This window comes from Schistocerca cancellata, chromosome 1 (genome assembly GCF_023864275.1).
Source record: "Schistocerca cancellata isolate TAMUIC-IGC-003103 chromosome 1, iqSchCanc2.1, whole genome shotgun sequence".
Lineage (NCBI taxonomy): Eukaryota > Metazoa > Arthropoda > Insecta > Orthoptera > Acrididae > Schistocerca > Schistocerca cancellata.
In genome coordinates this window covers 573,468,230-573,494,622 of record NC_064626.1, presented here as the reverse complement: position 1 = coordinate 573,494,622, position 26,393 = coordinate 573,468,230, and the positions used below count along the sequence as shown (strand labels likewise).

The window sequence follows — 26,393 nt, the reverse complement described above, 5'->3', positions numbered from 1 at the left end:
AGTACAAGTTATGTTACACATTCTGTTTCTGTGCACACATACTAACATTCACTCTTATTTCAGGCTGTTATTCTTTTCTGTGGTAACTATTGCTTCTACTGATCGTTGCTTGCACTCCTAATATTGAGTTCTCAATCTAGTTCACAAACGCTACAACGTTTAACAGATTTATCGAATTTCTCATCGTAGATGTGCAACCATGTCTGACATTGTCACGACTCCCCATTGCTCCTTGCCTTCCGCACCTCCTGTAATGTTATCAATTGAAGACATAAAGTCTGTAAATGAGTCTGTGAGCACTTTTATTTTCATAAGTCCATCTTGATCACACAGATTTCTTTACACTTTATGACCGGTTTCAGCTTATCTCCATCTTCAGATCTGTTGTAAATATAAATATTTATATTTAAAACAGATCTGAAGAAGGCGATAAGCTGAAACCGGTCATAAAGTGTAAAGAAATCTATGTGATCAAGATGGACTTGTGAAAATAAAAGTCCTCCTGTAATGGTTGGTGCCAAATCAAGGTTCTTGATCAGGGAAACCCTTCCCTGGTGGCAGTGTTAAAGATACAGATATCCTTACAGCATGGCAATAATCAAATGTGATACATGTTATGACACTTGCAAACAGCATAAAAGAATTTCCTCTCAGAATATTTTAATTTGACACAGCAGACACATCAATTTCCCAACTTGTGGAGAGAAGCAATTTTGATACTTCTCAGACTGGGGAAAGATTGAATGTGCCTTAGTAGTTAACAGAGCATTGCCTTAACGAGCTGTGTAGGAAAGTGCTTGGAGCAAATAGTTAACCATTAACTGGCTTGGATATTAGAAACCAAGCAGCTTCTTAGATGCTCTCAGTGTAGATTCAGGAGATGTTGACCCACTGTTGACAACCTGACCCTGATAGAGGCATCTTATCCATTAGGTGGCCGTACATAAGCAGTATTGTATAAGAATGTTCTTTGACATCAGTAATATGTTTGACGCTACTTGGAGGCACAATATTGTATGACTACCAATAGAAATTTCGTGGCCACCTCCCCATCTTCATCTGGTCATTCATATGTAAACTGTTTTAGTTGCCAATTTTTGGACAAATGCCCATTTTTATGCTGTCTCAAAGGATGTAAGCTTGTGTGATTGTGTGGATGACAATGAGGGAGGTTGAGAGATAGTGAATGTTTTTGTGTGAGAGTTGCTTTTGCTTGTTTTCTGCCATTTTAACCACATTTGTTCCAACTAATATTTATAAGGGTGGTGGTATTCCTGCCATTGGAAACACACACACACACACACACACACACACACACACACTTTTTTCTTCTGGACTTTATCACTCAGCAGTACTTCAGAAGCTAGAATCATTAGACAACAGAGGTATGGAAATATTTTTGTTGCAATGGGATTCACAGATGAAATAAATTTTTTGAATGACAACAAACTGCCACCGAATTGTCATAACTTGAAACAGACTGTTCAGATACGTAAAACTGTGCACTTCACAAAACGCAGAATCATAGTATCATTAAACTACAATATCAGTGAGTCACAATTGGAATCAGTTAACTCACAGATACTGAATGTAACAACTTGTAGGGATATTAAATGAAATAATCACGTCAACTCAATCACAGGTAAAACAGCCGGCAGACTTCAGTTCATTGATAGGATACTGGTAAATGCAGCCAGTCTGCAAAAAGAGATTGCCAATGAAACACTCATGTGACCCATCCTAGAACACTGCTGGGAGCTGCATGCACCATGTAGGACTAGCAGAGGGCACTGAATGTATAAAAGGAAGGTTGGTGTGAATGAGCATAGTCTTGCTTGTCTCAGAAAAGAGCACAAATGCCAAAATAACTGAAATGGCAGATACTTGAAGATTAACATCAACTATGCCTACATTGAAATTCTAGCCTCTCTTTATCAAAACAAAAAGCCTAGATTTGGTTCAAATAAATGGGTAAATACACAGCTACAAAATGTGAACCAAAGTAAACGTTCCTTTGATAAACCAAAGACTGTGCAGAATTCATGGTGGGGTGAGAAATGTGGGCAGCCTATTCCTCAAAACATTACCCCCATTCATTAGAAACAACAATATTAGGAAAAAGATACATTTCTACGCACCGTAAAGATGACCTGCTGAGTTGCAGATAGGCACAACGATAAGACTGTTACACATTGTGGCTTTTGGCCAAACCCTTTTTCAAGCTCCAAAACTTGAGCTGTCGGTGATAACGGTTGTGTGTGTGTGTGTGTGTGTGTGTGTGTGTGTGTGTGTGTGTGTGTGTGTGTGAGAGAGAGGGGGGGAGGGCACTTCTGCTAGGAAAAAAGCTAGTGGGCAAAAGCTTGTGTGAATATTGTTTCTGTACTCCATGCATTGATCCACTATAGGTGAATGGTTGCCTTTCACTTAGACACCAGTTTAGTTATACTGACTGTACATTTAAGCTGTAATAAGTTTGCAGAGAAAACTAGAATCGAAACTTTGCTGCAGAGTGAAAATCTCATTCTGAAAACTAGAATCATTTGCCAGTACCACAAATTCATCAAAGGGAAGACATATTGGAGGAGCATTAGGATTTAATTGCCAATGATTAGCAAAAAAATAATCATCACTTACTGCAGCGGCAGCAATGGTGTCACTTTGAGATATCAAGAGCTGGTTGGGGAAAGGACAGGAAAGGAACCTGTAATGTTCTTTGCATAGGAATCATCTGGTATGTACCTGAACTGATTTAGAGAAACAAGAGGAAACTAAATTTGGTTGAAAATATTGGTAGTGAACTCTGCTTCTCCCAAATGTGAATCCAATATCATGGGCACTGTGCAAAATAGCTCAGTAAGTGTGCTGTACTTTAACCTGAACAGCAATGTGGAAAATGTATCCAATTGTGATCTTTCAAACACTCTACAAAAAAACTGATCAATTTCAGATCCTTAATTTAAAAATTACAAACTAATAAATATTTTAATTGGATAGGTAAAGAAACTACTTACCATGTGGTGGCAGAACACACACACACATAAAAGAATGTTGTAACTGGCAAGCTTTTGGAGTCAGTGAATCCTCCTGCAGGCAGAAGGGTTGAAGGGGAAGGAAGAGGGGTGAAGGAATAGGACTAGAGAGGTCTAGGGATGTTGTTAAACTAATAAGTCTGGATATTAACACAGCTGCTGCAGGAATGATTTTGAAAACACAGAATGGACATACAGTATTCTGTGTAGTCCTCAAGCTCATCAGATCTCATACATAAATAATTGTGGGACTTCCTTGAATGGCACATTTTGTAACTCAAAATATTTGTTGCATCAGTAACTATATGGAAGGCTGCTATTGTGTACTGCTTCACTCTCCAAGTATTAACATTTCAAAATGGCAATGGCAGACCAGCTGTATGAGGTAGTCTGTTATAATTCTTTGACAATACCAAGTAATTTCTACTCCTACCTGAGGGTGATACGCATACGAACAAGGAGAAGAATTACAGTATCACTATTAAATTCGAGGAGTCAGGTGAGTTAAAAATCTACAAGTTACATCATAAAGAGGAACTGATTTAAACTGAGGATGTTCTCTGATAGTATCTATTTGTATGCCACTTTCTGTAACAGCTGGGGAGGGTTGAATCACCTTCACTTTTGACCTGCTATCTGTAAAAAGTTACAGATTTATTTGCTCCTCAAATACACTGTTGAGATTTAATTATCAGTAAAATTCCAGGTTACATTCAAACAGAATGATAACAACCAAGTACTTAACAATAAGAGTACATAATCCAAAATTTAACTATTACATAAACAGATATATCTTAATGTGTGTTTCACCTCACTATTTACCCTCCACTTGAAAAAATTCATCTAATGAACAGAAGTTATTGGGTGCTGTAAGATAACTATAATTTTGAATATAGCATTTAGATGAGTTTCAGATCATATTATTTAAGTAATCAATTTTACAGTAATTTCACTATCTGACAATGTGTGGTTCGTGAATTTTATTAGAGTATATGATTGTCTCTGCCGTTTTAAAACACTTAATAAATCACTGCTCAATAACTTATTACTTATGTACCTCATTAGCTCGAGCTCATACTGAAACTTTTCAACATGAACCTCACACATAACAGAGTTATGAACATTTGTTCAGAACCTTGGCTCTATACATAAACTGTGACATCTTAATGATCTAATGGGAATTAGTTTACAAAGATATGTTAACTTTTACCACTTGTGTTACAACATTAAAAAAATATATTTATATAATTTACAATCATTTGATATCTGATTAAAGTTTATTCTAAAAAATGATTTGTAACATGGAATAATCTAAGGGTCTGGTACAAAAAAACTTCAACTTAAGTTTCATTCACCATACAGTTGTGCAAATCATAGTATTACAGTTTCTTAATATCATACATGCTGTCACAAGACAAAAATGCAAATTAAACTGTAAGCGCTTGTATTTTAAAGCTAATTCCTTGACTGAACAATGATGTCGACCGCTTCGGCAAGATCATCTACAATAACATCCGGTTTTACCCTCGGGTGCTTTTCATCACATGGACGAAACTTACCAGTTCTTACAAGTATACCTGCTATTCCACAAGCTTGTGCTCCCCCGATATCTGATTCAATGTCATCACCAACCATAACAGCTTCTTCAGGTTTTACTCCAATTGCAGATAGCGCTGAGTGAAAAAAAGAGGCAAGTGGTTTCCCAACAACTTCGGCGGAGACACCTGTAGCATATTCTAATGCTGTGGTGAATACACCAACATCTAAAACTAAGTCTCCTTTCTCTTTATAGTATTTACCTCTGCCCATGGAAAAAAGCCGCGGCTTATCCATATCGATCAAAATTCGAAACGCTTTATTAAGATTCTCGTACGAAAAGTTTTCCGCAGCGTCGCCGACAACAACACAGTTAGGGTCTTCCTTGTTGAGGCCGTCAAATTCTGATAATACGTCTGGATGTACAAGAAGATGTGGCCGTAGCTTTTCTTTTCGTAAAAGGTCAACCAGAGCAGGGCACGGCGGAATAATGTCATGTTCCGTAACGCAGTAACCCATTTTTGATAACGTCAAACATAACGACGATCTAGTAACCTGAGTTTCATTCGTTAGTAACTTAATGGCCAGTCCGGCTTTTTTCAACCTATTTACAGCCTCGACAGAGCCAGGTATGGCAGACGATCCGTCCTTGAGAACACCTGTTATGTCTAATAAAACTCCATTTATTCTTTGTGGTAATTTCAGTGTACTCATTGTGACACTTCCAAAATTTCGAGTGTGTCTATCACAGAGTTGTTCGTTGCTCTGTTTACATACAACGAAAATGCAATAAACGAGGTTCCCCAGTTAGCAACTCTCATCCGTACACGTAACTCAAGTACCAGCACTCCTGTCTCCTTAATCTACTTGAGTACTTGCTACTTGCTGAACATAGCTTCTCTGATCGCCGTTAGTGTATAGTCTTTGCATAAGCTGTTGTCAAAGTAGTGTGATTTAAGATGTTTGTGTTTATGTCCGTGCGTGTGATATAACTAAGTGGAAACTTCAGTTTCAAATGAATCGTGTGTCTTAAATTATGTGTACAGGGACATTTTCTAACTACATTTTGCAGAAAAGGAATCGTTTTTCGAATGAGAAGACAATGAACTGTGAACGCATCAACAAACTTAAGCTTTGGCACAGTGATAATATATATGTTGTCTGAATTGGGACCAAGTATCTGTTCAGAGAGAAAAATTAAGGAGAATGCAAACATATTGAATATCAAGTCGCTGAGGTTGTCAGGAGAGAAGCCTATTGATGATGTGAAGTAGTACTAAAACCCACCGTTCGTTGTATACGTGACAGCCAAAGCACTAAATGCTACTTTCCGGTCGTTTGTCATCAATTACGTCATTTAATGTGTGAATTTTGGGACAGATGGCAACTACAAATAATATCTGGACAGATAACAATTCTCTAGGGATTGCGTGCATATGGTATATAGGCAGGATGATGTGTTACCAGATGCTCCTCCAAAGTATGTTGTATACTTGTTTTAAGGCATTGCAGTTGTCTTTTTCGCCCCCAAATTTTGAGCGCACGTTCGTTGCGGCCGGAAGATGTGAACAAAACCAACCAATCGTTAATTTAGTAAAATAAATTTCCTGTTTTCCGATGAGAATCTTAAGATCTTCTTCAGTCATATTATCTTTCGATTGTGCCTACGTCATGCGAAAAACTTAATTCCTTGTGTCTGAACAATTCAAATAAACTGCAGTTGTAAATTAATTAGGCTCAAGTTAGAGCACTGCTTTTGTGAGTAACTTTTTATCAAAAGAATCTTAATCATGAATGGGAACCGAAATTTTATTTGTTGCCCGGTGTGTACTTTGTATTTGCGTGAAGGCATATCATTAAAAAGTCATCTCAACACACATCCAAAAGATCAAGTAATAGAAGCTTTAATTAGATGTTCTTTTATAACTTCTGCACCAGCTAAGCAACAGGAAAACACTGATTATGAGCTGCAGCATGTAATTGTCCGTTCAGATGGTGATGTCTCAGGTGTTGAAAGTACTCCACCAGTCCCGTACAATCCTGCTGGTGGCAGTCATTTTACTGCATCAATAACATATCAACATTTTCTAAGCAGTAACACTCCACCTCCTCCAAATCTCCCTCCACAGTATGTATCTGTGCCTACTGTTCTTGCTTCGCCTGTTGAAGATGGCAACAATGATACAAGTCAGGCTGCTGTTATGCCATTCATATATAATCCTTACGTAGTTCCACAACATCAGCAACAGTTTGAAGTGCTAAATCCTATTGCTCAACTTCCTCCAGAGCAGCCTCATATGCGCCAAGTTACTGAGAGTAATCAAAGTGCTTACTCAGAACAGTCACCTATTGGAGCATTAAATTCATTACTGAATCGCTGTACCCAGCATTCTCCAAATGTTCAAACTGACCAGGCTACACAGACAAATAAAGACAGCCTTGTGTCTCAGCCTTCATCCCCAAATGAGAAATCATCTCAGACAGAATTGTCTGATAATGAAACAAAGAAAGAAGTTACAAATGATACAATTTCTGATCTGCAGCAAACAAATTGCAATTCTGAAAATGAAACGCAGAATTCTCCAAAATCAGGTACAGTTGATACAAGTGCTGAGCATACCTCAGCAGATTGTTCTCCTGTGCACCAGATTCTTGGTAGTGAAGATGATTGTTTAATAGTTACTGAAACACACCGGACAATTAAGTCTGCCAGATTACTACATAGCAGTGACGTTGTAGATAATAGTGAGAAACAAACACTGGAATATGTAACAAGCAATGAGCCAGTCCTGACATTTGATGATCATTTTAAAGCTTCTTTCCCAGAAACTGAAAAGAGACAAGTAAAAGAAAGTGATGATAATGTTCAGGAATGTTCTCATGATACGGGAAGTACAGCATTTCTAACAGAAAACAATTTAACTCGCACATCAGACAGTTATTCAGATAACTGTGAAATTAACACTATTAATGGCAAAAGCAGTTCTATGGAAGTTTACAGAAGTACAGCAAAAGCAAATATTAATTTGTCAGAAAACATTGCTGACAACTCAGAAATTACACTTAAGTCTAATATAAGTCTTTCATCAAAAGATTGCTCAGAAACTACGCCTCGTAAAATCCAGCAAAATGACTCAGAATTCACCTATGCTAATGTGTGTCCTGTAAGTTTAACTGATACAGAGCCAGATAATGAGACAATGAAGCAAAGCTTTCAGGACAAAAGTACTAGTATGGATATTGAGTGTCCTGAGACTTCTGAAGCAGTGGATCCCTTAGAGTTGGATAATGTCTCTATACAAGAAGATACCACCATTGATGTAATTGAACCACAAGTTTTCTTTCATAGCCAAGACATACCAGATGCTGGTGTCATTAAGGAGATTACGGTTGAAACATCGCATAAAGAACTGAAACAAGATGATTCATCTGCTCAGACTGTTGACTTGAACATACAAGCTGATGAATTAATGCCACCAAGAGGAGAGCTTTCTGAACAGGAAAGCCTGGGGGGAAATGACAGCTCAATGTGGACTCAGGTAAGTTAATTACAGCAGTAAACTATTTTTTTCTGTATTCATATTAGTAGTATTTACTCCAGTACTAATTTTATTGATTGTGTGTGATCACTTACGGGAAAAAATTATAATGTATTAACAGTGGCCTGATGTAAGACTTCAGAACAGCATGGGATTTTTGGCACTAAAGCTTCAAGTTATAGGTAATTATTTGCCTGTATGGAAATTAGCAGTTAATAAAAGACAACATAATAAAAATATTTTAGGTATAATAGAACAGTTTAAATTGATCAGTGTTGGGCTGGTCATGATTTATACAAATCTATTCACTTTTGGTTTTCACATTCTCTTATGCGACATTTCATATAGATGCAGAAAAATCTGTGATTGGAAGATTTGAGCCTGCACATGATGTGTGTTGGGATAGTGTACGGGACCTGGTGGCATAGTAGTTTTGGCACTGAACTGATATTCAGGAGCAGTATCGTTTAAGTTCCAATATAATTATAGAATATAGAGATACTGGTTTCCATAAATCACGTAGACATGTCCAGCTACTTCTGCCTGCACACACTGCTGTACAAAATTGGACAAAATAGAAAGTAATATCCAGACTTTCAAAATTCAATTGTTTCCCTTATCTTCTATTGCCTCATCGGCACTAAAATCCTGGTTGTTGTGAGATACTGATTTATAGCATAGTCCAATGTTTAGGTTAGTTGGAAGGTTGACAGTGACAAAGTGAACAAATATGGATGGCAAATGAAGGTTGTGGTAACAGACTGGTCTGCTGTGATAACAGACTGACCTGTTGCCTATCTTAGTGTTTACGTTCACACCATATTTAACACAATTAGCCATACTTAACATATCTTTCCTCACATAAGTTAAAACAGCAAGGTTAATTCATAAAACCTATATCGGATAACTGAGAAGTGTCCAAGTGATTTTATGCATATGATGTACATATATCACACATTAACTATGAAAAAAATGTGTTGAAGTAAACAAAGCTATCGAGATTTGTTCATTCACACATTGTGTTCTATGAATCTCACTGTGAAGGAAAGTCTTCAGGAATCTGGAAAGACATTAACAGTTAGAAGCAACTACTACAGTTACTTTTGTAAAGTGTGTTAACAACAAATTACGAGTAGTATTAATCTTGTTGTACTGATAATGAGACTTGACTTGACTTCTTTGTTACATCATGTATGAGAAAAACAGCTACCGGTACTTGGAACGAAAAACTACTATCCCTTCTCTTGTAATGTTCAGCTGCTGCTTTTAACTAATTCTTCTAACAAAGCCCTTATGTAACATTATACAAGCCACTTATGGTTATTTACATAACTAGTGGCAAAGTTGAGATTTATTTAATATAAGCATTGAAGTTATAGAGAATTTATACCTCTGAGTCTTGTTATTACAATACATTGTAGAAGGAATGGGTAATGAGGTATTTCTGTACTTTGTATGTGAATATCTCAGAAATTTTAATACCTGTAACTAAAGTGTTATAGGCATAAGAACGTGAAATACTATTCTGAGCCATAGAGCGGGATGCATAGCCTACATGGAATCTATTTTTATTTCTGATACTGCAGTTAGTAATTCAACAGTTCATCATAAGTTCACTAGAAATATCATTTGCGAGTACCTGCATCGGCATGTAGGTGTAAGATTCCCTAGGACCCCCCTGAAACATCTTCTGCAAGATGTTCAGTTAGGGCCTATCAACTTTACAGAATATTTTACTGCAGACTTCTGTGGAATAATTACCATTTTGTCATTGTACCTGCATTGTCCCAGATGATTATGCCATAGATAGTATTTAATGAAAGTATGCAGTCTGCTAACAAACCCATTTGCAGGTCAACACAATATGAGAGATTTCCAAGTGCAAAACAGGCACCACTTTTGGTTAATTTATCAAAGTGCTATTACCACTTCATTTTATTCTCTATGTGGAGGCCAATGGACTTCACCCATGGAGCCTCATCCAGTGTGTGTCCATTAGTCTCTCTTCCTGGCACTCGCGTGTCTCGCTTTTATTTGTTCAGAATTGCGTAATGTGAGTCTTCACTAGATTAAGTGTTAAATTGTTTGCTCTAAATCAACTGTAAGAAACAATGTTTGTCGATAATAATAAGCTTTTTATTGAAATAAATAAGCTAATTTACAGAAAAATGGTTGCATGCCAAGAAAAATGGTTTAATGTCAATGTTATGGTAGCAAATATAAAGAAAACAATATGCATGAGCTGTAGAGATAAAAGAACAAAAACCAGAAACAACATAATCCTACAGTTATTGGGCAACAGCAATAAACAACTGCCAAAAAAAAAAAAAAAAAAAAAAAAAAAAAATTTGAAGGAGTATTGTTCGAGGATCATTTAAGTTGGGAGAACTGTGTTTAACTATTGAAAAAAAGATTGATTAAATGTTGTTACATCTTAAGACTACTTGGACACTACTATGAAAATGAAACAGTATTATGTGCTTACTATGAAAATGTGTGTGGAAGGTAATGATATGGTATGGGGTTCTGGGAAAAATAAAATGACCAAGTTAAAAAATGACCGGTAAGGATAATGAAAGTGATTTTATAATGGGAATTGTGCCAGGAGCAGCTTTAAAGAACTATGACACTTCCAGCACTGTGTGTGTGTGTGTGTGTGTGTGTGTGTGTGTGTGTGTGTGTGTGTGTGAATGTTTGTTTCTCTCAAGACTTTTCAGTTTTAACAACCACGTTCACAGTTATTAAACTGACATTATCTGATAAACTATAGTAGGAATTACTTCCATGTCAAACCTCTATATCAGTGATCTTTAGAGTGAAGACTGGCTTAATGCAAACCTCTTCATTTTTGAATAATTACTGCAACCCACATCCATTTGAACCTGCTTACTGTATTTGTCCCATGGTCTCTCTCTCTGCAGTATTTAAACCCCTCACATCCCCTCCCTCCCTCCCACTCTATTATGAAATTGATAATTTCTTAATGCCTCAAGATGTGTTCTATCAAGCAATCCCTTCTTTTGGTAAAATTGTGCTATAAATTTATTTTTTCTCACTGGGTTTAGTACCTTTTTGTTAGATACATGATTTACCCATCTAATCTTAATCATTCTTTTGTAGCACCACATTTTAAAGCTTCTATTTTCTTCTTGTCTGAATTGCTTATTGTCCATGTTTCACTTCCATGCAAGGCTATAATCCAGATGGATATGCTCAGATAAGACTATTCAACACTTAAATTTCAACACATTCCTCTTTCTCCAGAAATGCTTTTTGTGCTATAGCCAGTCTGCATTTTATATTCTCTCTGCTTCAGGCATCACCAGTCTTTCTGCAGCACAAATAGCAGAACTTGCCTACTTCTTTTAATGTGTATATTGTAACACAATTCCCTCAGCACCGCCTCGTTTAATATGTCTACATTCCATACCCTTGTTTTACTTTTGTTTATGTTTATCTTATAACTTCTTTTCAAGATGCTATTCATTTTGTTGAACTGATCTTTCAAGGCCTGTGCTGCCACTGACAGAATTACAATGTCATTGACAAACTTTAAAGTTTTTATTTCTTCTCCTTGAACTTTAATTCTTTTCCAAATTTCTCCTTGGTTCCCTTGACTGCTTGTCAATGTTCAAAGTGAATAACATTGGAAATAGTGTACAAAATTGTCTCACTCCCTTTCCAGCTGCTGTCCCACATGTATGTTGTTTGACTGTTGTAACTGTGGAGTTATAAGAATCAAAGAACATGAAAGTGAGGCAGTAGTTGAGAAGATTGATTTCTGTACAATTCGTAGACAGCTTTCCACTCCCAGTATTTTATTCCTACTGCTTTCAGAATTTTGTAGAGTGTGTACACTGGAAACATTTCATTTGATGATATCAGCTTTTTGGCAGACTGTAATTGAAATAGGATAGCTATCCTATGTATTTGAGGGGATAGCAGCAAATATGAAGCATCAGTGTGCATCATAGAGCCTTGGACAGGCCTCAGTTCTGAACTTCTGCAGTTGAGGCAATCTAAGCTATATCCCACAAACTGAAGAAGGTTCAGATGATTTCTTTTGGTTAATTGGTTCCTTAGTTAGTTAGTTAGTTAGTTAGTTAGATGTTCCATAGACTATTTGAATGATTCGTGTTTCAAAAATGTGGAATGAGTCAGTTTACATAATTAGTATTATCATTAATGAACACATTATTAATTAAGATCTGCATCAATACTCTGCAAAACATCATAGAGGGTACATCACATTGTACCCATTATTAGGTTTTTTTCCTGTTCCATTCTAATATGAATTGTGGGAAGAATGGTTGATTGTATGCCTCTGTCCATGCCGTAATTATTCTAATCTTACCCTCACAATCTCTGTGTGAGTGATACATAGGGAGTTGTAGTATATTCCTAGAGTCATCATTTAAAGCCCATTCTTGAAACTTTGTTAGTAGACTTTCTTGGGATAGTTTATGTCTATCTTCAAGAATCTGCCAACTCAGTTTCTTCAGCATCTCTGTGACACTTTCCCATGGATGAAACAAGCCTGTGATCATTCGCACTGTTCTTCTCTGTATACATGCAGTATTCCCTGTTAGTCCTACTTGGAATGAGTCCCACACACTTGAGCAATGTTCTAAAAATGATCACACAAGTGATCCGTAAGCAATCTTGAGATTTCACTTCCCAAGTATTCTACCAACAAAACAAAGTCTACCACCTGCTTTACCCAAGACTGGGCCTATGTGATCATTCCATTTCATATCCATACAAATTGTTACATCCAGATATTTCTATGTGTTGGCCAATTCCAACAGTGACTCATTCATATTATAGTCATAGGATACTATGTTTTTTTGTTGTGTGAAGTCCACAATTTTATATTTCTGAACATTTAAAGCAAGTTGCCCATCTTTGCACCACCTTGAAATTTTATAAAGATCTGACTAAATATTTATGCAACTTCTTTCAGACAGTGCTTCATTATAGATAACTGCATCATCCTCAAAAAGTCTCAGGTTACCATTAATATTGTCTCCAAGATCATTAATATACAACATGAACAGCAAGGATTCCAACACATTTCCCTGGGGAACACTCGAAGTTACTTCTAATCCGATGATAACTCTCCATCTAAGATAATATGCTGTGTCTCTACAAAAATGTCCTAAATCCAGTGACAAATTTCACTTCATACACCATATGATCGTACTTTTGACAATAACCGTAGTTGTGGTACTGAGTCAAATGCTTTTTGGAAACCAAGAAATTATTGCATCTGCCTGACTGCCTTGATCCGAGGTTTTCAGTAACTCATGTGAGAAAAGTGCGGGTTGAGATTCACATGATCAATGTTTTCAGAATCCATACTGGTTGGCATGGAAGAGGTCATTTTGTTCGAGATAGGTCACTATGTTTGAGCCCAGAATATATTCTAAGATTCTGCAATAAATAAATGTCAAGGATATTAGACAGTAGTTTTGTGGATTACTTCTACTAACCTTCTCGCAGACAGGTGTGACCTGTGCCTTTTTCAAGAGCTGAGGGATCTACGAAAGATTATAGTTAGAAGAGGGGCAAACTCAGTTGCAAATTCAGTGTAGAATCTGGTAGGGATTCCATTGGGTCGTGGAGTTTTGTTCAATTTTAATGATTTCAGCTGTTTCTCAACACCAGTGAGCCTAATACTTATTTTACTCATTTTTTCAGTGCTACAAGGATGAAATTGGGGCAAATCTTGTGGATTTTACTTTGTAAAGAAGCATTTGAAAATGGAGTTAAGAATTTCAGCTTTTGCTTTTCTACCCTTCTTTGATTTCCTGTGCCATTCATAAGGGACTGGAGACTAACTTTGGTGCCATTAACAGTCTTTACATATGACCAAAATTTCATTGGGTTTTGTGAAAGATCATTTGACAATATTCTGCTACTGTGGTCAATGAAGTTATTCCCTTGACAGCCGAACACATTTCAGTCATTATCTCTCTATCTATAGTGCTATGCTTTCTTTTACACCTATTATGCAGTAGTCTCTGTTTCTTCAGAAGTCTCTTTATAGTGACTGTATACCATGTAGGGTTCCTCCCATTGTGACCTGTTTTACTGGGTACATATCTGTCCAGTGTATCGACAATATTCTTTTAAAATTGAGCCATAGTTCCTCTACTGCTCTTGCTGTGTGTTGAAAGTTTCAAGTTTCTCATTGAGATATAATGTTACTGATTTTTTTATCTAGTTTACTGATAAAAATGGTGATATCACTGTTTCCAATGCCACTAAAGCGGAGTTACGCATAGTTTTCTGAAACTTATTAGCAAAAAAAGACAAAGTAAATATACAAAATTCAGGTCTAGAACAACATGAGTAATTTAGAAATAGATATCCTTAGTGAAGTGAAGCAGCTTAAATTGCTTAATAAAGGCAAGGCATCTGCTCCAGACTATATACCAGTCAGGTTCCTTCCAGTGTGTGCTGATAGAATAACTCCATGCTTAACAATCATGTGCAACTGCTTATTCATTGAAAGTTCTATACCTAAAGACAGGAAAATTCCCCAGGTCACACCAATACCGAAGAAATGAAATAACAGTAATCCACTGAATTACAGACTCTTCTTATTGTGTAACTTTTTGAAAAGAGAAAAATGTACCAGTCATTTAGAGTGAAAATGTTTTATTAGAGAAAATCTCCTTTAAAGTCATTAAAAACCACGGCTAAATTTTATTTCTCAGGGTGCTATTGCTAGAAACATCATACATATTGGGAACATGAAGACATCTGTCTTGCTCATGACGGAGGAAAAAAATATCTTTCTTTAGTGTTATGCGATAAGAAAATTAAATATAATACTCAAATAATTATTTTTCTATGTGAGGCTTGACGCTCCAATATAGCTGCCTAAGTGCAATGGCAGTGTACACAATTAAAATAATTCTTTTCAATAAAACTGTACCTCTGGCCTAAAATGAAATTATTATAAGACACCGTTTTACATTTATTAAGATTAAATCCTTTCAATACTTTCAGAATTAAATGACTATTAAGAAGTTTTTCTCAATTTTAACAGCAATGGCATCGCTTCAATGATGCAATTACAAATGACCAGGGCAAAATTTAATTGTTATATAATTAATTAAATAAAGGGGACAGGGAAAGAACTTTTTTGCTACTAACAAAAACACATACTGCATTTAATACTGACATATACAGGGCTATTACAAATGATTGAAGCGATTTCATAAATTCACTGTAGCTCCATTCATTGACATATGGTCACGACACACTACAGATACGTAGAAAAACTCATATAGTTTTGTTCGGCTGAAGCTGCACTTCAGGTTTCTGCCGCCAGAGCGCTCGAGAGCGCAGTGAGACAAAATGGCGACAGGAGCCGAGAAAGCGTATGTCGTGCTTGAAATGCACTCTCATCAGTCAGTCATAACAGTGCAACGACACTTCAGGACGAAGTTCAACAAAGATCCACCAACTGCTAACTCCATTCGGCGATGGTATGCACATTTTAAAGGTTCTGGATGCCTCTGTAAGGGGAAATCAACGGGTCGGCCTGCAGTGAGCGAAGAAACGGTTGAACGCGTGCGGACAAGTTTCACGCGTAGCCCGCGTAAGTCTACGAATAAAGCAAGCAGGGAGCTAAACGTACCACAGCCGGCAGTTTGGAAAACAGGATGGTGCGCCACCACACTTGCATCATGATGTTCGGCATTTCGTAAACAGGAGATCGGAAAACCGATGGATCGGTCGTGGTGGAGATCATGATCAGCAATTCATGTCATGCCCTCCATGCTCTCCCGACTTAACCCCATGCGATTTCTTTTTGTGGGGTTATCTGAAAGATTCAGTGTTTAAACCTCCTCTACCAAGAAACGTGCCAGATCTGCGAGCTCGCATCGACGATGCTTTCGAACTCATTGATGGGGACATGCTGCGCCGAGTGTGGGAGGAACTTGATTATCGGCATGATGTCTGCCGAATCACTAAAGGGGCACGTATCGAACATTTGTGAATGCCTAAAAAAACTTTTTGAGTTTTTGTATGTGTGTGCAAAGCATTGTGAAAATATCTCAGATAATAAAGTTATTGTAGAGCTGTGAAATCGCTTCAATCATTTGTAATAACCCTGTATATTTAGCAGAAATTCTAAATACACTACATATGAGTACATTAATTATTTATAGACTGTGATCTTATGTGCGACCTTCAGCTAGGATGTCAGAACCAAGAAGACAAAAGAACAGCAGAGAGAACAAAGAAACAAAGTTTCTTTCTTTTATACTACTTGACAGAGATCATGCTTATTATAATTCTCAGAGTGCTTATATTGCTTTCATTTTTGTTTAAGATTGATTATTATATTTTATATTCCTTTTTTCAAGAAGCGATGCTATAATCTCACTAACATCGATTTGCAGTAGGGTTTTGGAACGTATATGCTTTGTTCAAACATTATGAATTACCTCGAAGAAAACGTTTTATCGACAAACAGTCGGCACGTATTCAGAAAATATCATTCTTGTGAGGCACAGCAAGTTCTTCAGTCTTACAAAGTAATGAGTGTTTTTGACAGGGGATGTAAAATTGATTCCATATTTTTAGATGTCCAGAAGGCTTTTTAACATCATTCGTAACGAGAATCTTCTAATCAAATTGCATGCCTTTGGAGTATCACCACAGTTTTGCATTTGGAATTGTGAGTACCTGTCAGGAAGGTCACAGACCATAGCAATTGATGGAAAGTCATCAAATAAAACAGAAGTAATGTCTGGCATTCTCTGTGGAAGTGTTATAGGCCCTCTGATGTTTCTTATCAACATAAATGACGTAGGTGACAATCTGAGCAGCACTGTCAGATTGTTTGCAGATGGTGCTATCATTTACTGTCACTTAAAGTCATCAGATGATCAAAACCAATTGCAAAATTATTTATACAAGATATTTGAATGGTGTGAAAAGTGGCAATTGACTCTAAATAACAAAAATTATTAAGCCATCCACATTAGTACTAAAAGAAATCCACTAAATTTTGATTACACAATAAATCACACTACTTTAAAGGCTATAAATTCAACTTAAACTGGGAAGATCACATAGATAACGCTGTGGGTAAAGCAAACCAAAGATTCATTGGCAGAGCACTTAGAAAGTGCAACAGATCTACTAAAGAGACTGCTTACACCACATTTGTCTGCCCTCTTCTGAAATATTGCTGTGTGGTGCGAGATCTGTCTCAGATGAGACTGATGGAGGACATCAGAAAAAGTTCAAAGAAGGACAGCTCATTTTGTATTATTGTGAAATAGGGGAGAGAGTGCCATGGACATTTTACATGAACTGGGTTGACAATCATTAAAACAATCACTAACTTTCTTCTCTGACTGTGAAAATATTCTGTTGGTGCCCACCTACATAGGGAGAACTGACTATCATAATAAAATGAGAGAAATTAAGATTTAGAGTAAAAGATTTAATTGCTCATTTTTCCTGCATGTCATTTGAGAGTGAAGATGGTCCAATGAACCTTCTGCCAGGCACTTAATTGTGAGTTGCAGAGTAATTATGTAGATGTAGATGAGCACAAAATGTTGTGCATCTAATCTAGATATCCCCTTCGTTGCTACTAGAGATGCTTGGGTGAATGTGTGATGTATGATGTAGGGCATAGCCCAATAGCGAATATGTCTAGTATTTTTTTCATTGTGCCTGCAGTGGCTCAACACTTCATTTGTGCTGTGAATACTAGTCTGTCCTTCCCGACTTGTTATTCCAGCCTAAACATTCCATTGTTTAATCTAAATATCTCCTTTACAACATTTTTTGAGCACAAAAAGTTGTGCATCTGTTCCAGATATCCTCTTCACTGCTACTATAGATTGCATCACATCAGATGGTGGTATCCCTCGGCTCAGAGAGATAGAGACAGCATTAGCAGTGCATGGAGGGGATAAGATCTGTTTACACATGGCGGCAGAGAGGGGACAGACTCCTGCCATGCAGCCCAGCGAGTGTTACTGTGGACAACAATTAATAATATTGCATTGCTACTGAAGTATGGTCACCTCACAGTCAGTAGGAGAGCAATTACTGCCATCCAAGGCAAGACACGTGGTAGTAGGGGCATTACATGTCAAATCATGCAGGTCATCTCACCCATCACCTCAGATTTTTTGAAAATTTGCACATTTGTTTATACCATAAGAACTTGTGCAAAATTTTTTTGCTCTCAGACAAAAAAAAAAAATTATGTTGAATTTTAAATATAGTAATATTCTGGTAACTGGGCTATTCAAGAATGTCATAGCAAAATTGTACTTATCTACATAAATGCCCATAACTATGAGGGTTGACTGAAAATTAATGCCTCTACCTTCGTAACACTTCAACAGTTGGCGGAATTGGTAAGCGGCAGGTACTGACTTGTTCCGTAGACTCTTCTCTACAGCTCCAGTTGGCGGGAAGCCTTAGCATTGAACAGTTGTGTTACAGTGTAAAGTATGGAATCCTGCACAGACGGTCGGTTGATGCGATTTAAGCAATGTGCAGTCATTGAATTATTGACAGCAGAAGGTGTCCCCCCAAAGGAGATCCATCAGAGAATGAAAGCAGTTTATGGTGATAGTGCTGATGTGAGTACTGTGCGTAGTAATTGTCGGACGAGTAAGTTTAAAGATGTTGAGACAGGAACATCTGACCTGCGTGACAAACAAAGAGTTGGATGTCCTGTGACAGCAACCACCAAGTTTCTCAAGCAAATTGTTGACAGATTGATTCAGGACGATCGTCATATCTCTCGGAGAGAAACTGCAAGCACAGTCGGCATTTCACAAGAACGTGTGGGTCACATTATTGCTTTGCTTGGCTAACAGAAGATCTGTGCATGATGGGTGCCCTGGATGCTGACTCCTGAAATGAAAGCGCACAGACTGGAAATTTACCAGGAACTCCTCTTGTGTTACGAGAATGAAGGTGACGCCTTTCTCGAGTCTACTGCGACAGGAGACAAAATGTGGGTACACCATTAAGACCCGGAGACAAAACGTCAGTCTGTGGAATATCGACACAAAGACTCACCCTAGAAAAGCAAATTCAACTGGAAAAATCATGGCCACAGTGTTCTGGAATACAGATGGTGTTACCCATGTTGATTTCCTTGATCGTGGAACAACAATAAATTCAGAGCGTTACATCACAACACTGCGACCTCTGAAACTATGGCTAACAAGGGTCCAAAAGGAAAAGGGAAATGTTTTCCTGCAGCATGACAATGCCAAACCACACACTTCACGTGCCACCACAGCAGAACTTCAGAGACTGAATATCACTACTGTATGGCATCCTCCATACGGTCCAGATTTAGCATCGTCTGACTTCCATCTGTTCCTGATAATGAAAGACGATCTGTGGGGACATCATTATGCTTCTGATGAAGATGTTGAGAGAACTGTGAGACTGTATTTGCGGAAACAGTGTGTCAACTTCTTCCATGACAGCTTCAGAAAACTTGTTCGTCGTTGGCAGAAATGTATCCTGTTGGCTGGTGATTATGTGGAAAAGTGAATATTGGTAATTAAAGATCACATTCTAAGGATTATTTCTGTGTTTGATTTATTAAAATATTTCCATCCAAACCCAATTAACGAAGGTGAAGGCATCACTTTTCATTCAACCCTTGTAAGATTCTTATGAAGCTTCTGATTTGGATTTTTTTTCTTAAGTTAAGAGAAGGACTTACTTAACAGACATATAATTATTTAAGTGGTAAAGCTACAAAAAACAATACAAAAAAAAGTTAATGTGTGTCACGTTCCAATTTCCGGAAAAAATACAGGCACATTGAAAAATATTTGTATCACATTTATCCAGTCTGGTGGGAATTTATAATTGCTCTTAAATAATTCCCAAGACAGTACACATTGTAACCAAATAAAATTATCAATGGGTTTTCTATGAAGGACACAAATAAATCTGAAATTGTAGTACTGTGTGTTGTGATAGGGGGGGGGGGGGGGGGGGGATATTCTAAGTTAGATCATCCATACTTGACATCCACTGCTTCAGATTTTCATGAACCTTTTCTACTTTTTACCTTCTGCACGGCAACAGTCAAAGCAAAATTTCTCCACTTTTTACAATTCAGTCACATACAAGAAGCTTTATAAGTTCTTTGTATGTTTCTTCAGTATGTTCCCCATCTAAAAGCAGTTCTAAATTTTGGTGGATGACATCTCTGCCCAAACTCTTTGCCTTTACAAATGTCTGCTTGTGTCTGTGTATGTGAGGATGGATATGTGTGTGTGTGCACGAGTGTATACCTGTCCTTTTTTCCCCCTAAGGTAAGTCTTTCCGCTCCCGGGATTGGAATGACTCCTTACCCTCGCCCTTAAAACCCACATCCTTTCATCTTTCCCTCTCCTTCCCTCTTTCCTGATGAAGCTACCGTTGGTTGTGAAAGCTAGAATTTTGTGTGTTTGTTTGTGTGTCTATCAACCTGCCAGCACTTTCGTTTGGTAAATCTCATCATCTTTGTTTTTAGATATATTTTTTCCCACGTGGAATGTTTCCCTCTACACTCTGAATGACTGCTGGCAGCACCAGTTAAAATACACCACTTTGGTCATAGTGGACAAAATTTAGAAAGACCGATGTTAATGTTTGGATTCTCCCATTTAAAACAAAAGTACAGTACTCTTAAGTTGCAGAGAATGAGTCTTTTTTGCATATACACGTTCTTCTGAATGTTAACTTTGTCTTTTGCTCCTTGTAACATTGGAGCATAATCATCATTTTGGTAGAAATCAGTGACAATCTTTACCTTTTCATCGGCAATAACTTTCCCACATTTTGTTTTAGGAATTGATAAGATACCCATTTTTGTTTTCAGTGTCCTTGCTTGTCGAACCCCATACTCATAATGTTGAATTCTGACATTATGTTTTCTTTTGACCAAGAGGATAGAGCTGAAGTTAAAATTTGAATTTTTTTCAGGTACTCTTACACTAGCCACTTTTTCTTTCATTAAGAATATCATGACATCAAAATCTCTTGCTCTCTTAACAATTTCATCATCTAATTTTTCTTCTCTCTGGTAAGAATCTTCAGTGCTGTAATCTAATGCCCAGCACACTTTTCTTTGCATACATGATTCATGCTTTCTGACATCTTTCTGCCATATGAAGCCTTGCTGTGATTTGGAATGGAGTGAAGTGTTAAGGAATAGCACCCCAAATCGTGTAAAGTTTTATTTGCATCCTCAATACTTTGACTTTATACTACGTAAACATTTTTGAAAACATTCTCAGCGATCTTTAAGATTAAACTTTAAAGAATAAAAACAGTCTTGATCGCAACTTTTTATTTTTATTGGAGTGACCGGTTTTGATTCCATTTCAGAACCATCTTCAGACTCCAGAACAGTGGATGGACTCTGTAGAGGAAGTTGTGCCGACCCTTGACGCTGGATTATCTGCCTCTTTGGAGTCCAACCACTGTTCTGGAGTCTGAAGATGGTTCTTAAATAGAATCGAAACCGGTCACTCCAATAAAAATAAAAAGTTGCAATCATGACTGTTTTTATTCTTTAAAGTTTTAGTACCGATTCATGAAATGTCACCTCTTAGTCGCCTGCATTGTTTTCGTTTCTATCATTGATATCAGTTTTCTGTTCACAAATCTTATGACGTGTTGCTTACAGTTTTTGGCCTTATTTTACATAGTTTCATTTATCACTTAATGCTTTAGATGTTTTAGACGAAAACAAACTAACTGACCTCTAAGATTTATTTAACTGTTTGTCTGTGTTTTTTGAAAGGATCACAAGTTCTTTGATGAATTTCAAAAACTTTTAAGTAATAGTATATGTGATGACCACGTATAGTAGCACTTCCTTGATCTTGTGAAAGCTTATATTGGATCGCAGCAATATCAGATCTCGTTGGTCTTCACTCAGCTCTTCTATTTCTTGTAGAGTTTTTGCTGAGTTATAGGTTGTCAAATGACATGGTGTTTTTATTAATTTTCCGACAGTGCATGAATTCACATTTTCCATTGCAATTAACTGAGCACTAATTCACTTAAACCAGACTCTATACAAGTGGAATGATAGGATCGCACCACAAACAGATATGACTTATTTCACAGAAAGACAAAGAACAACTGAGGCCAAATAGACTAATTCTTGCATGCCAGTTATTCTCAACAATGAGTTTCGGCAATTGCTGCATTGTTTTCATGTCTATAAAGGTTTCAAACAAGCTACTGCTGTCTAAGAACACTTCCTTATCACTTGAGTAGGTGATTGGCTGAACACACAAATCATATATATTATTGTCTATAAAAATTACTGAATTATCAAGTGAAAGGAAACAAATTTTCGTACTTCTAGTTAACTTGCCTGCCTAGAATGATTTATACTTAAATATGCCAATTTGATGCCCTTGCATCTGAGACAGTGAGTGTATGAACTTACTTAAGGGGGGTTGTAATGGCAAATGTAAACATTTATTTAAAAAATCATTACAGCTACATTTATTATGTACAAATCTAAAATTTTGAATGTGTAAAGCAAAAGAGCCATGTTTTAATGGAGAAATATAATAAAAATATGCAGGATTAATATTTTGCCAGAAATTTGAATTTTTAATTTTTTATTGTCGATTTTATAAAAAGCCATAACTCAAATTATAATCATGCAATTAATCTGAAAATTTTATTGTAGTGTCCTGAGAAGGTTACAAGACCACTGAACTACAGTTATTAATTTATGGTACAAATTCTATCATTAATAGGGTTTTTAATTTTGCTCATCCAAAATTAACTTTTTTTTCTACATACAATCATCAAAAAGTCAGAATGTAATTGCAGGATCTCGTATTCTTTAGTTCCAGGAAGACAGCAACAAGCGAACAGTTCCTGAAAATTTCGTAGTATTAGCGCATATACTTTTTGAGAAAACAGAGAAAATAAGGTTAAAAAGATTTTCTTCTCATACTCCTACATGTAATAAGCTTTCCTCAATTTTAAAATTCTCCATACTGATACTCCTCATTCTCCAGGTTTCTCTTCTCTCCTCTTCTAATCTGCCTGGCCTGTATTTGCAGGTAAGACACTGATCTGTTTTTCTTGACCTGCTCTCATCAATGGTGTAAAGTGCTTTTGTTGTAAACACTCCAGGATCTATACCAACTCTCTTCAGTACTTCAATTCTGCCATTGTTTCTGTTATTGTAACGTAAAACTGCATCATAGACACCTATTTTGAGTACTTCAAGTCCACAGAATGTCCTTTTTGAGCATCTAATCCAAATTAAATTATTGAGGCTTTCATTTGCATTTTGTGTCTTTACATGAAGACACTCCCTCAATAAATCAGGGTTTGCAAGAAACCTGAATGTGGGCTCAATTGCATTTATAACAGGTTCTGGTAATGAGTGTTTATGTGAATATGTCTCAATTCTGTTGCTGAACTCACACCAATCGTCTTTGCATTTTATTTATTTATTTAGCGTATGGCTAATACAGACATATCATGAAATTAAATTACATATACATATGTACATAGTGACACACAAGAAACTTAAGTTTGTCTTTACAACTGAATATTCAGTCCTTCAATCCAGCACATTGAATCTGCAGTTGCTAGCAGGAAGTCCTATTTGGCGCTGTGATAGGCTCGAATCCTCCATTCACTGACAATGTGGTGAACAGTCTGGTATGGAGCCCCGCAGTCACAGGCTGGATCAGGCAGCTTCTTCCGCTTAAAGAGAGCATCCCTGCATCGGCCATGGCCGGTACAGATTTTGTTGAGAGTAGTCCAAGTCTTGCGTGGTAGGTCGAATCCACTTGGAAGTTTAGCACCTGAGAAGATGTTATGCAGGTGCACATCTTTCACTGCTTCCCACCGACCTTTCCATTCTTCAAGAGGTTTGAAATCCTTAGCAACCATGTCAGCAGCATCGCACAAAGTTGTGTGATTTCAGTCTCTTACGATTTAAAAGTGGCAGGTCGGTATGCACTGGAAGGGTAAAATTCCTGGAGATCTTGTGGAATTCTCTCATAAGGGCAGTACATCTGTGTAGATCAGGAGGCGTTATACCGGTTAACAGTGGAAGCCAATAAACTGGAGTAGATCTGATTGCGCCAGATATTATGCACATTGTCGTATCCAGCTGGGTATCAACAAGCCTTGTATGATGTCTGTTCGTCCAGGTGCACAATAGTCAGCACTTGAGTACACCAGGCCCAGAGCTGAAGATTGAAGGGTGGCTGCTGAGGATCCCCAGGTAGTTCCGCATAGCTTGTGGAGGATGTTGTTTTGAGTCCTTAACTTTTGAGCTTTAAGTTAAGAAGGTGTTATTTGAAGCATAGTGTATGATCCAGGATGACACCAAGATATTTTGGGTTCCAATTATGATGAAGAATTCTGCCTCTGAAACTTACTTCCAGTTTTACGTTCGCCAACCGGTTATTTAGATGGAAGCAACACACTTCTGTTTTACTCACACTGGGTTGGAGTCTCCAGATTTTGAAGTAATTATCTAATGCAGACAAGTCATTGGCTCAAATCTCTTCTGTTGTCTTCATTTCCTGGTGTTTTACAGCTAGAGCCAGGTCATCGGCATAGCAGTATTTTCTGGACGAAGTGTCAGGTAGATCAGATAGATATAGGTTGAACAGTAAGGGTGAGAGAACTGATCCTTGAGGCAATCCGTTGTTCAGCTTCCTCTCCTTACTTATGTTGCTTCCAGTGATTACCTGGAACTTCCAATCACTTAGCATGCTGTTAATCAGTCGAGACATTGTTCTGCAGGGTATGATGTGGAGAAATTTGTAGATAAGGCCTTCCCTCCACAGTGTCGAAGGCGGCAGTTAGATCAACAAATGCCACAGATGTTTTCTGCTTCATTTGGTAGCCACTATAATTTTTAGAGCATGCTACTGCATGCTTTTCTTGCCACAGTGTCTCACTGTCTTCAGTGTTTGACATTTTCCTTGTTGCACACTGATGGCAGTATTTGTACATAATTTCTACATCAAAAGCTTTACCTGAGTCAATACCAATAACAGATGCAACTCCATACAGAGATGTGTGACCCCTTTTCATCCAGGTCCCATCTACAGACACACACAGGTCAGTAACATCTGTAGGAGATTCACTGTCATAAATATCTACCCCAGGATCTATTTCTTTTTGGTTTATTTCCACCAATTTCTCCATAGGTTTCGTCATAGAAACTTTGGCCATTTCGGATACAGCATCAGACATTTCTTTATTTATTTTTTTAAACCTTGCACAAGTTGTAGGCATGTTCATAAAACACACAATAAATTACCTCCTTCCCTGCCCTGTCCAAGGCATCTCAGAGCAAATGCTAACCTAAAATTGCTTTCATAGGTACCAGTGTTAGTTTTTTTGGAGGAGGAAAATGAAAATTCATAGCCATACAAATTACAAATAAATTTAAAATCACAAGCTACTCCCACTGTTCTCTCTTCAACAACAAGCATGCATTCCGTATTTTTACAGCTAACACATGAACATGAAAACATTATAGCCTTGCAGAGATGCTCTAAATCAGTAAGTCTGCATCCAGTGCAATCCATATCAACATCATTCATGAACCTGTCAAATTCTCCTGTCCCAAGTTTTGATGCAGAAGCTGAGAGCTTATGTTCTTCATTTTGAACTGCTTCCTCTTTTTTGCTCGTAAACCAATTTCCATGAAACCTCCATTTCCTAAACACAGTTTTTCCACCACCAATTATGCAAAAATCTTGACTACCACATAAAGGTTTGCAAAATCGACCTTCCACCTACTGCTATGTGTCAAGTCTTGTCAGAATGTAAATAAACCGCATGCAAGAAAATTTTCGGCCAGAGATATAGATGTCAGCCAAAGGTATCAAAAGAAAATAGCCTTCACACTGACAAAAATTTCGCTGAAGCAAGCAGTTTCCCAAGTATCAGAAAAGATGGGAGTGGACACCAGTGCAGAGTTGATCAGTTTAACAATTTAAAGGCATTTCTAAAGCTGCTATCATGATAAAATTCACAAACAACATAGATTAAACTGTGTAGATCAAGAAAATAATATTTTTGAAAAATTGATTATTAGGACCAAAATCCATTGCATCCTCCCTTAAAAGGACCCTCTTTTGTTACAGAAAAAAAATTTTTGATTTCTGCTGTGTGTGTCAGTTAGCAGAAGGCCCCTTAAAATTTTAATTTTATTAGAAAGCTTACAATCTAGGGGATTATTTAAGACCAAAATTAGGTTCCCAGCAGGTTG

The 26,393-nt window shown here is 37.2% G+C and overlaps 2 protein-coding genes and 1 non-coding gene across 3 annotated transcripts in view; 1 reads left to right on the top strand and 2 right to left on the bottom strand.

Moving 5' to 3' along the window:
* Window positions 1-3,651: 3,651 nt before the first annotated feature.
* Window positions 3,652-5,444, bottom strand: LOC126161868 (phospholysine phosphohistidine inorganic pyrophosphate phosphatase-like). Its single transcript, XM_049917998.1, has 2 exons — window positions 4,829-5,444; window positions 3,652-4,702 (listed from the first exon to the last, which is right to left on the bottom strand). The coding sequence occupies exons 1-2, from the start codon at window positions 5,277-5,279 to the stop codon at window positions 4,485-4,487; spliced, it is 669 nt and encodes a 222-aa protein (XP_049773955.1). The 5' UTR covers window positions 5,280-5,444; the 3' UTR covers window positions 3,652-4,484.
* Window positions 5,445-6,355: 911 nt separating this feature from the next.
* Window positions 6,356-26,393, top strand: part of LOC126191519 (uncharacterized) — a 191,800-nt gene continuing 171,762 nt past the window's right edge. Inside the window, exon 1 of the mRNA XM_049932454.1 lies at window positions 6,356-8,104. Coding sequence (XP_049788411.1) covers window positions 6,356-8,104 — 1,749 coding nt within the window. The remainder of the gene's footprint in view (window positions 8,105-26,393) is intronic.
* On the bottom strand, window positions 17,146-17,238 carry LOC126097412 (small nucleolar RNA snoR27). Its single transcript, XR_007522109.1, has one exon. It is a non-coding gene; the product is annotated as a small nucleolar RNA snoR27 (small nucleolar RNA).

What these genes read in the sequence shown, in the direction of transcription:
- LOC126161868 (XM_049917998.1), bottom strand. Translation starts at nt 5,279, where the DNA reads ATGAGTACACTGAAATTACCACAAAGAATAAATGGAGTTTTATTAGAC. An exon ending in GCTTTTTTCCATGGGCAGAG is followed by an intron (nt 4,703 to 4,828) that starts GTAAATACTATA and finishes TTTTTCACTCAG; the next exon opens with CGCTATCTGCAATTGGAGTA.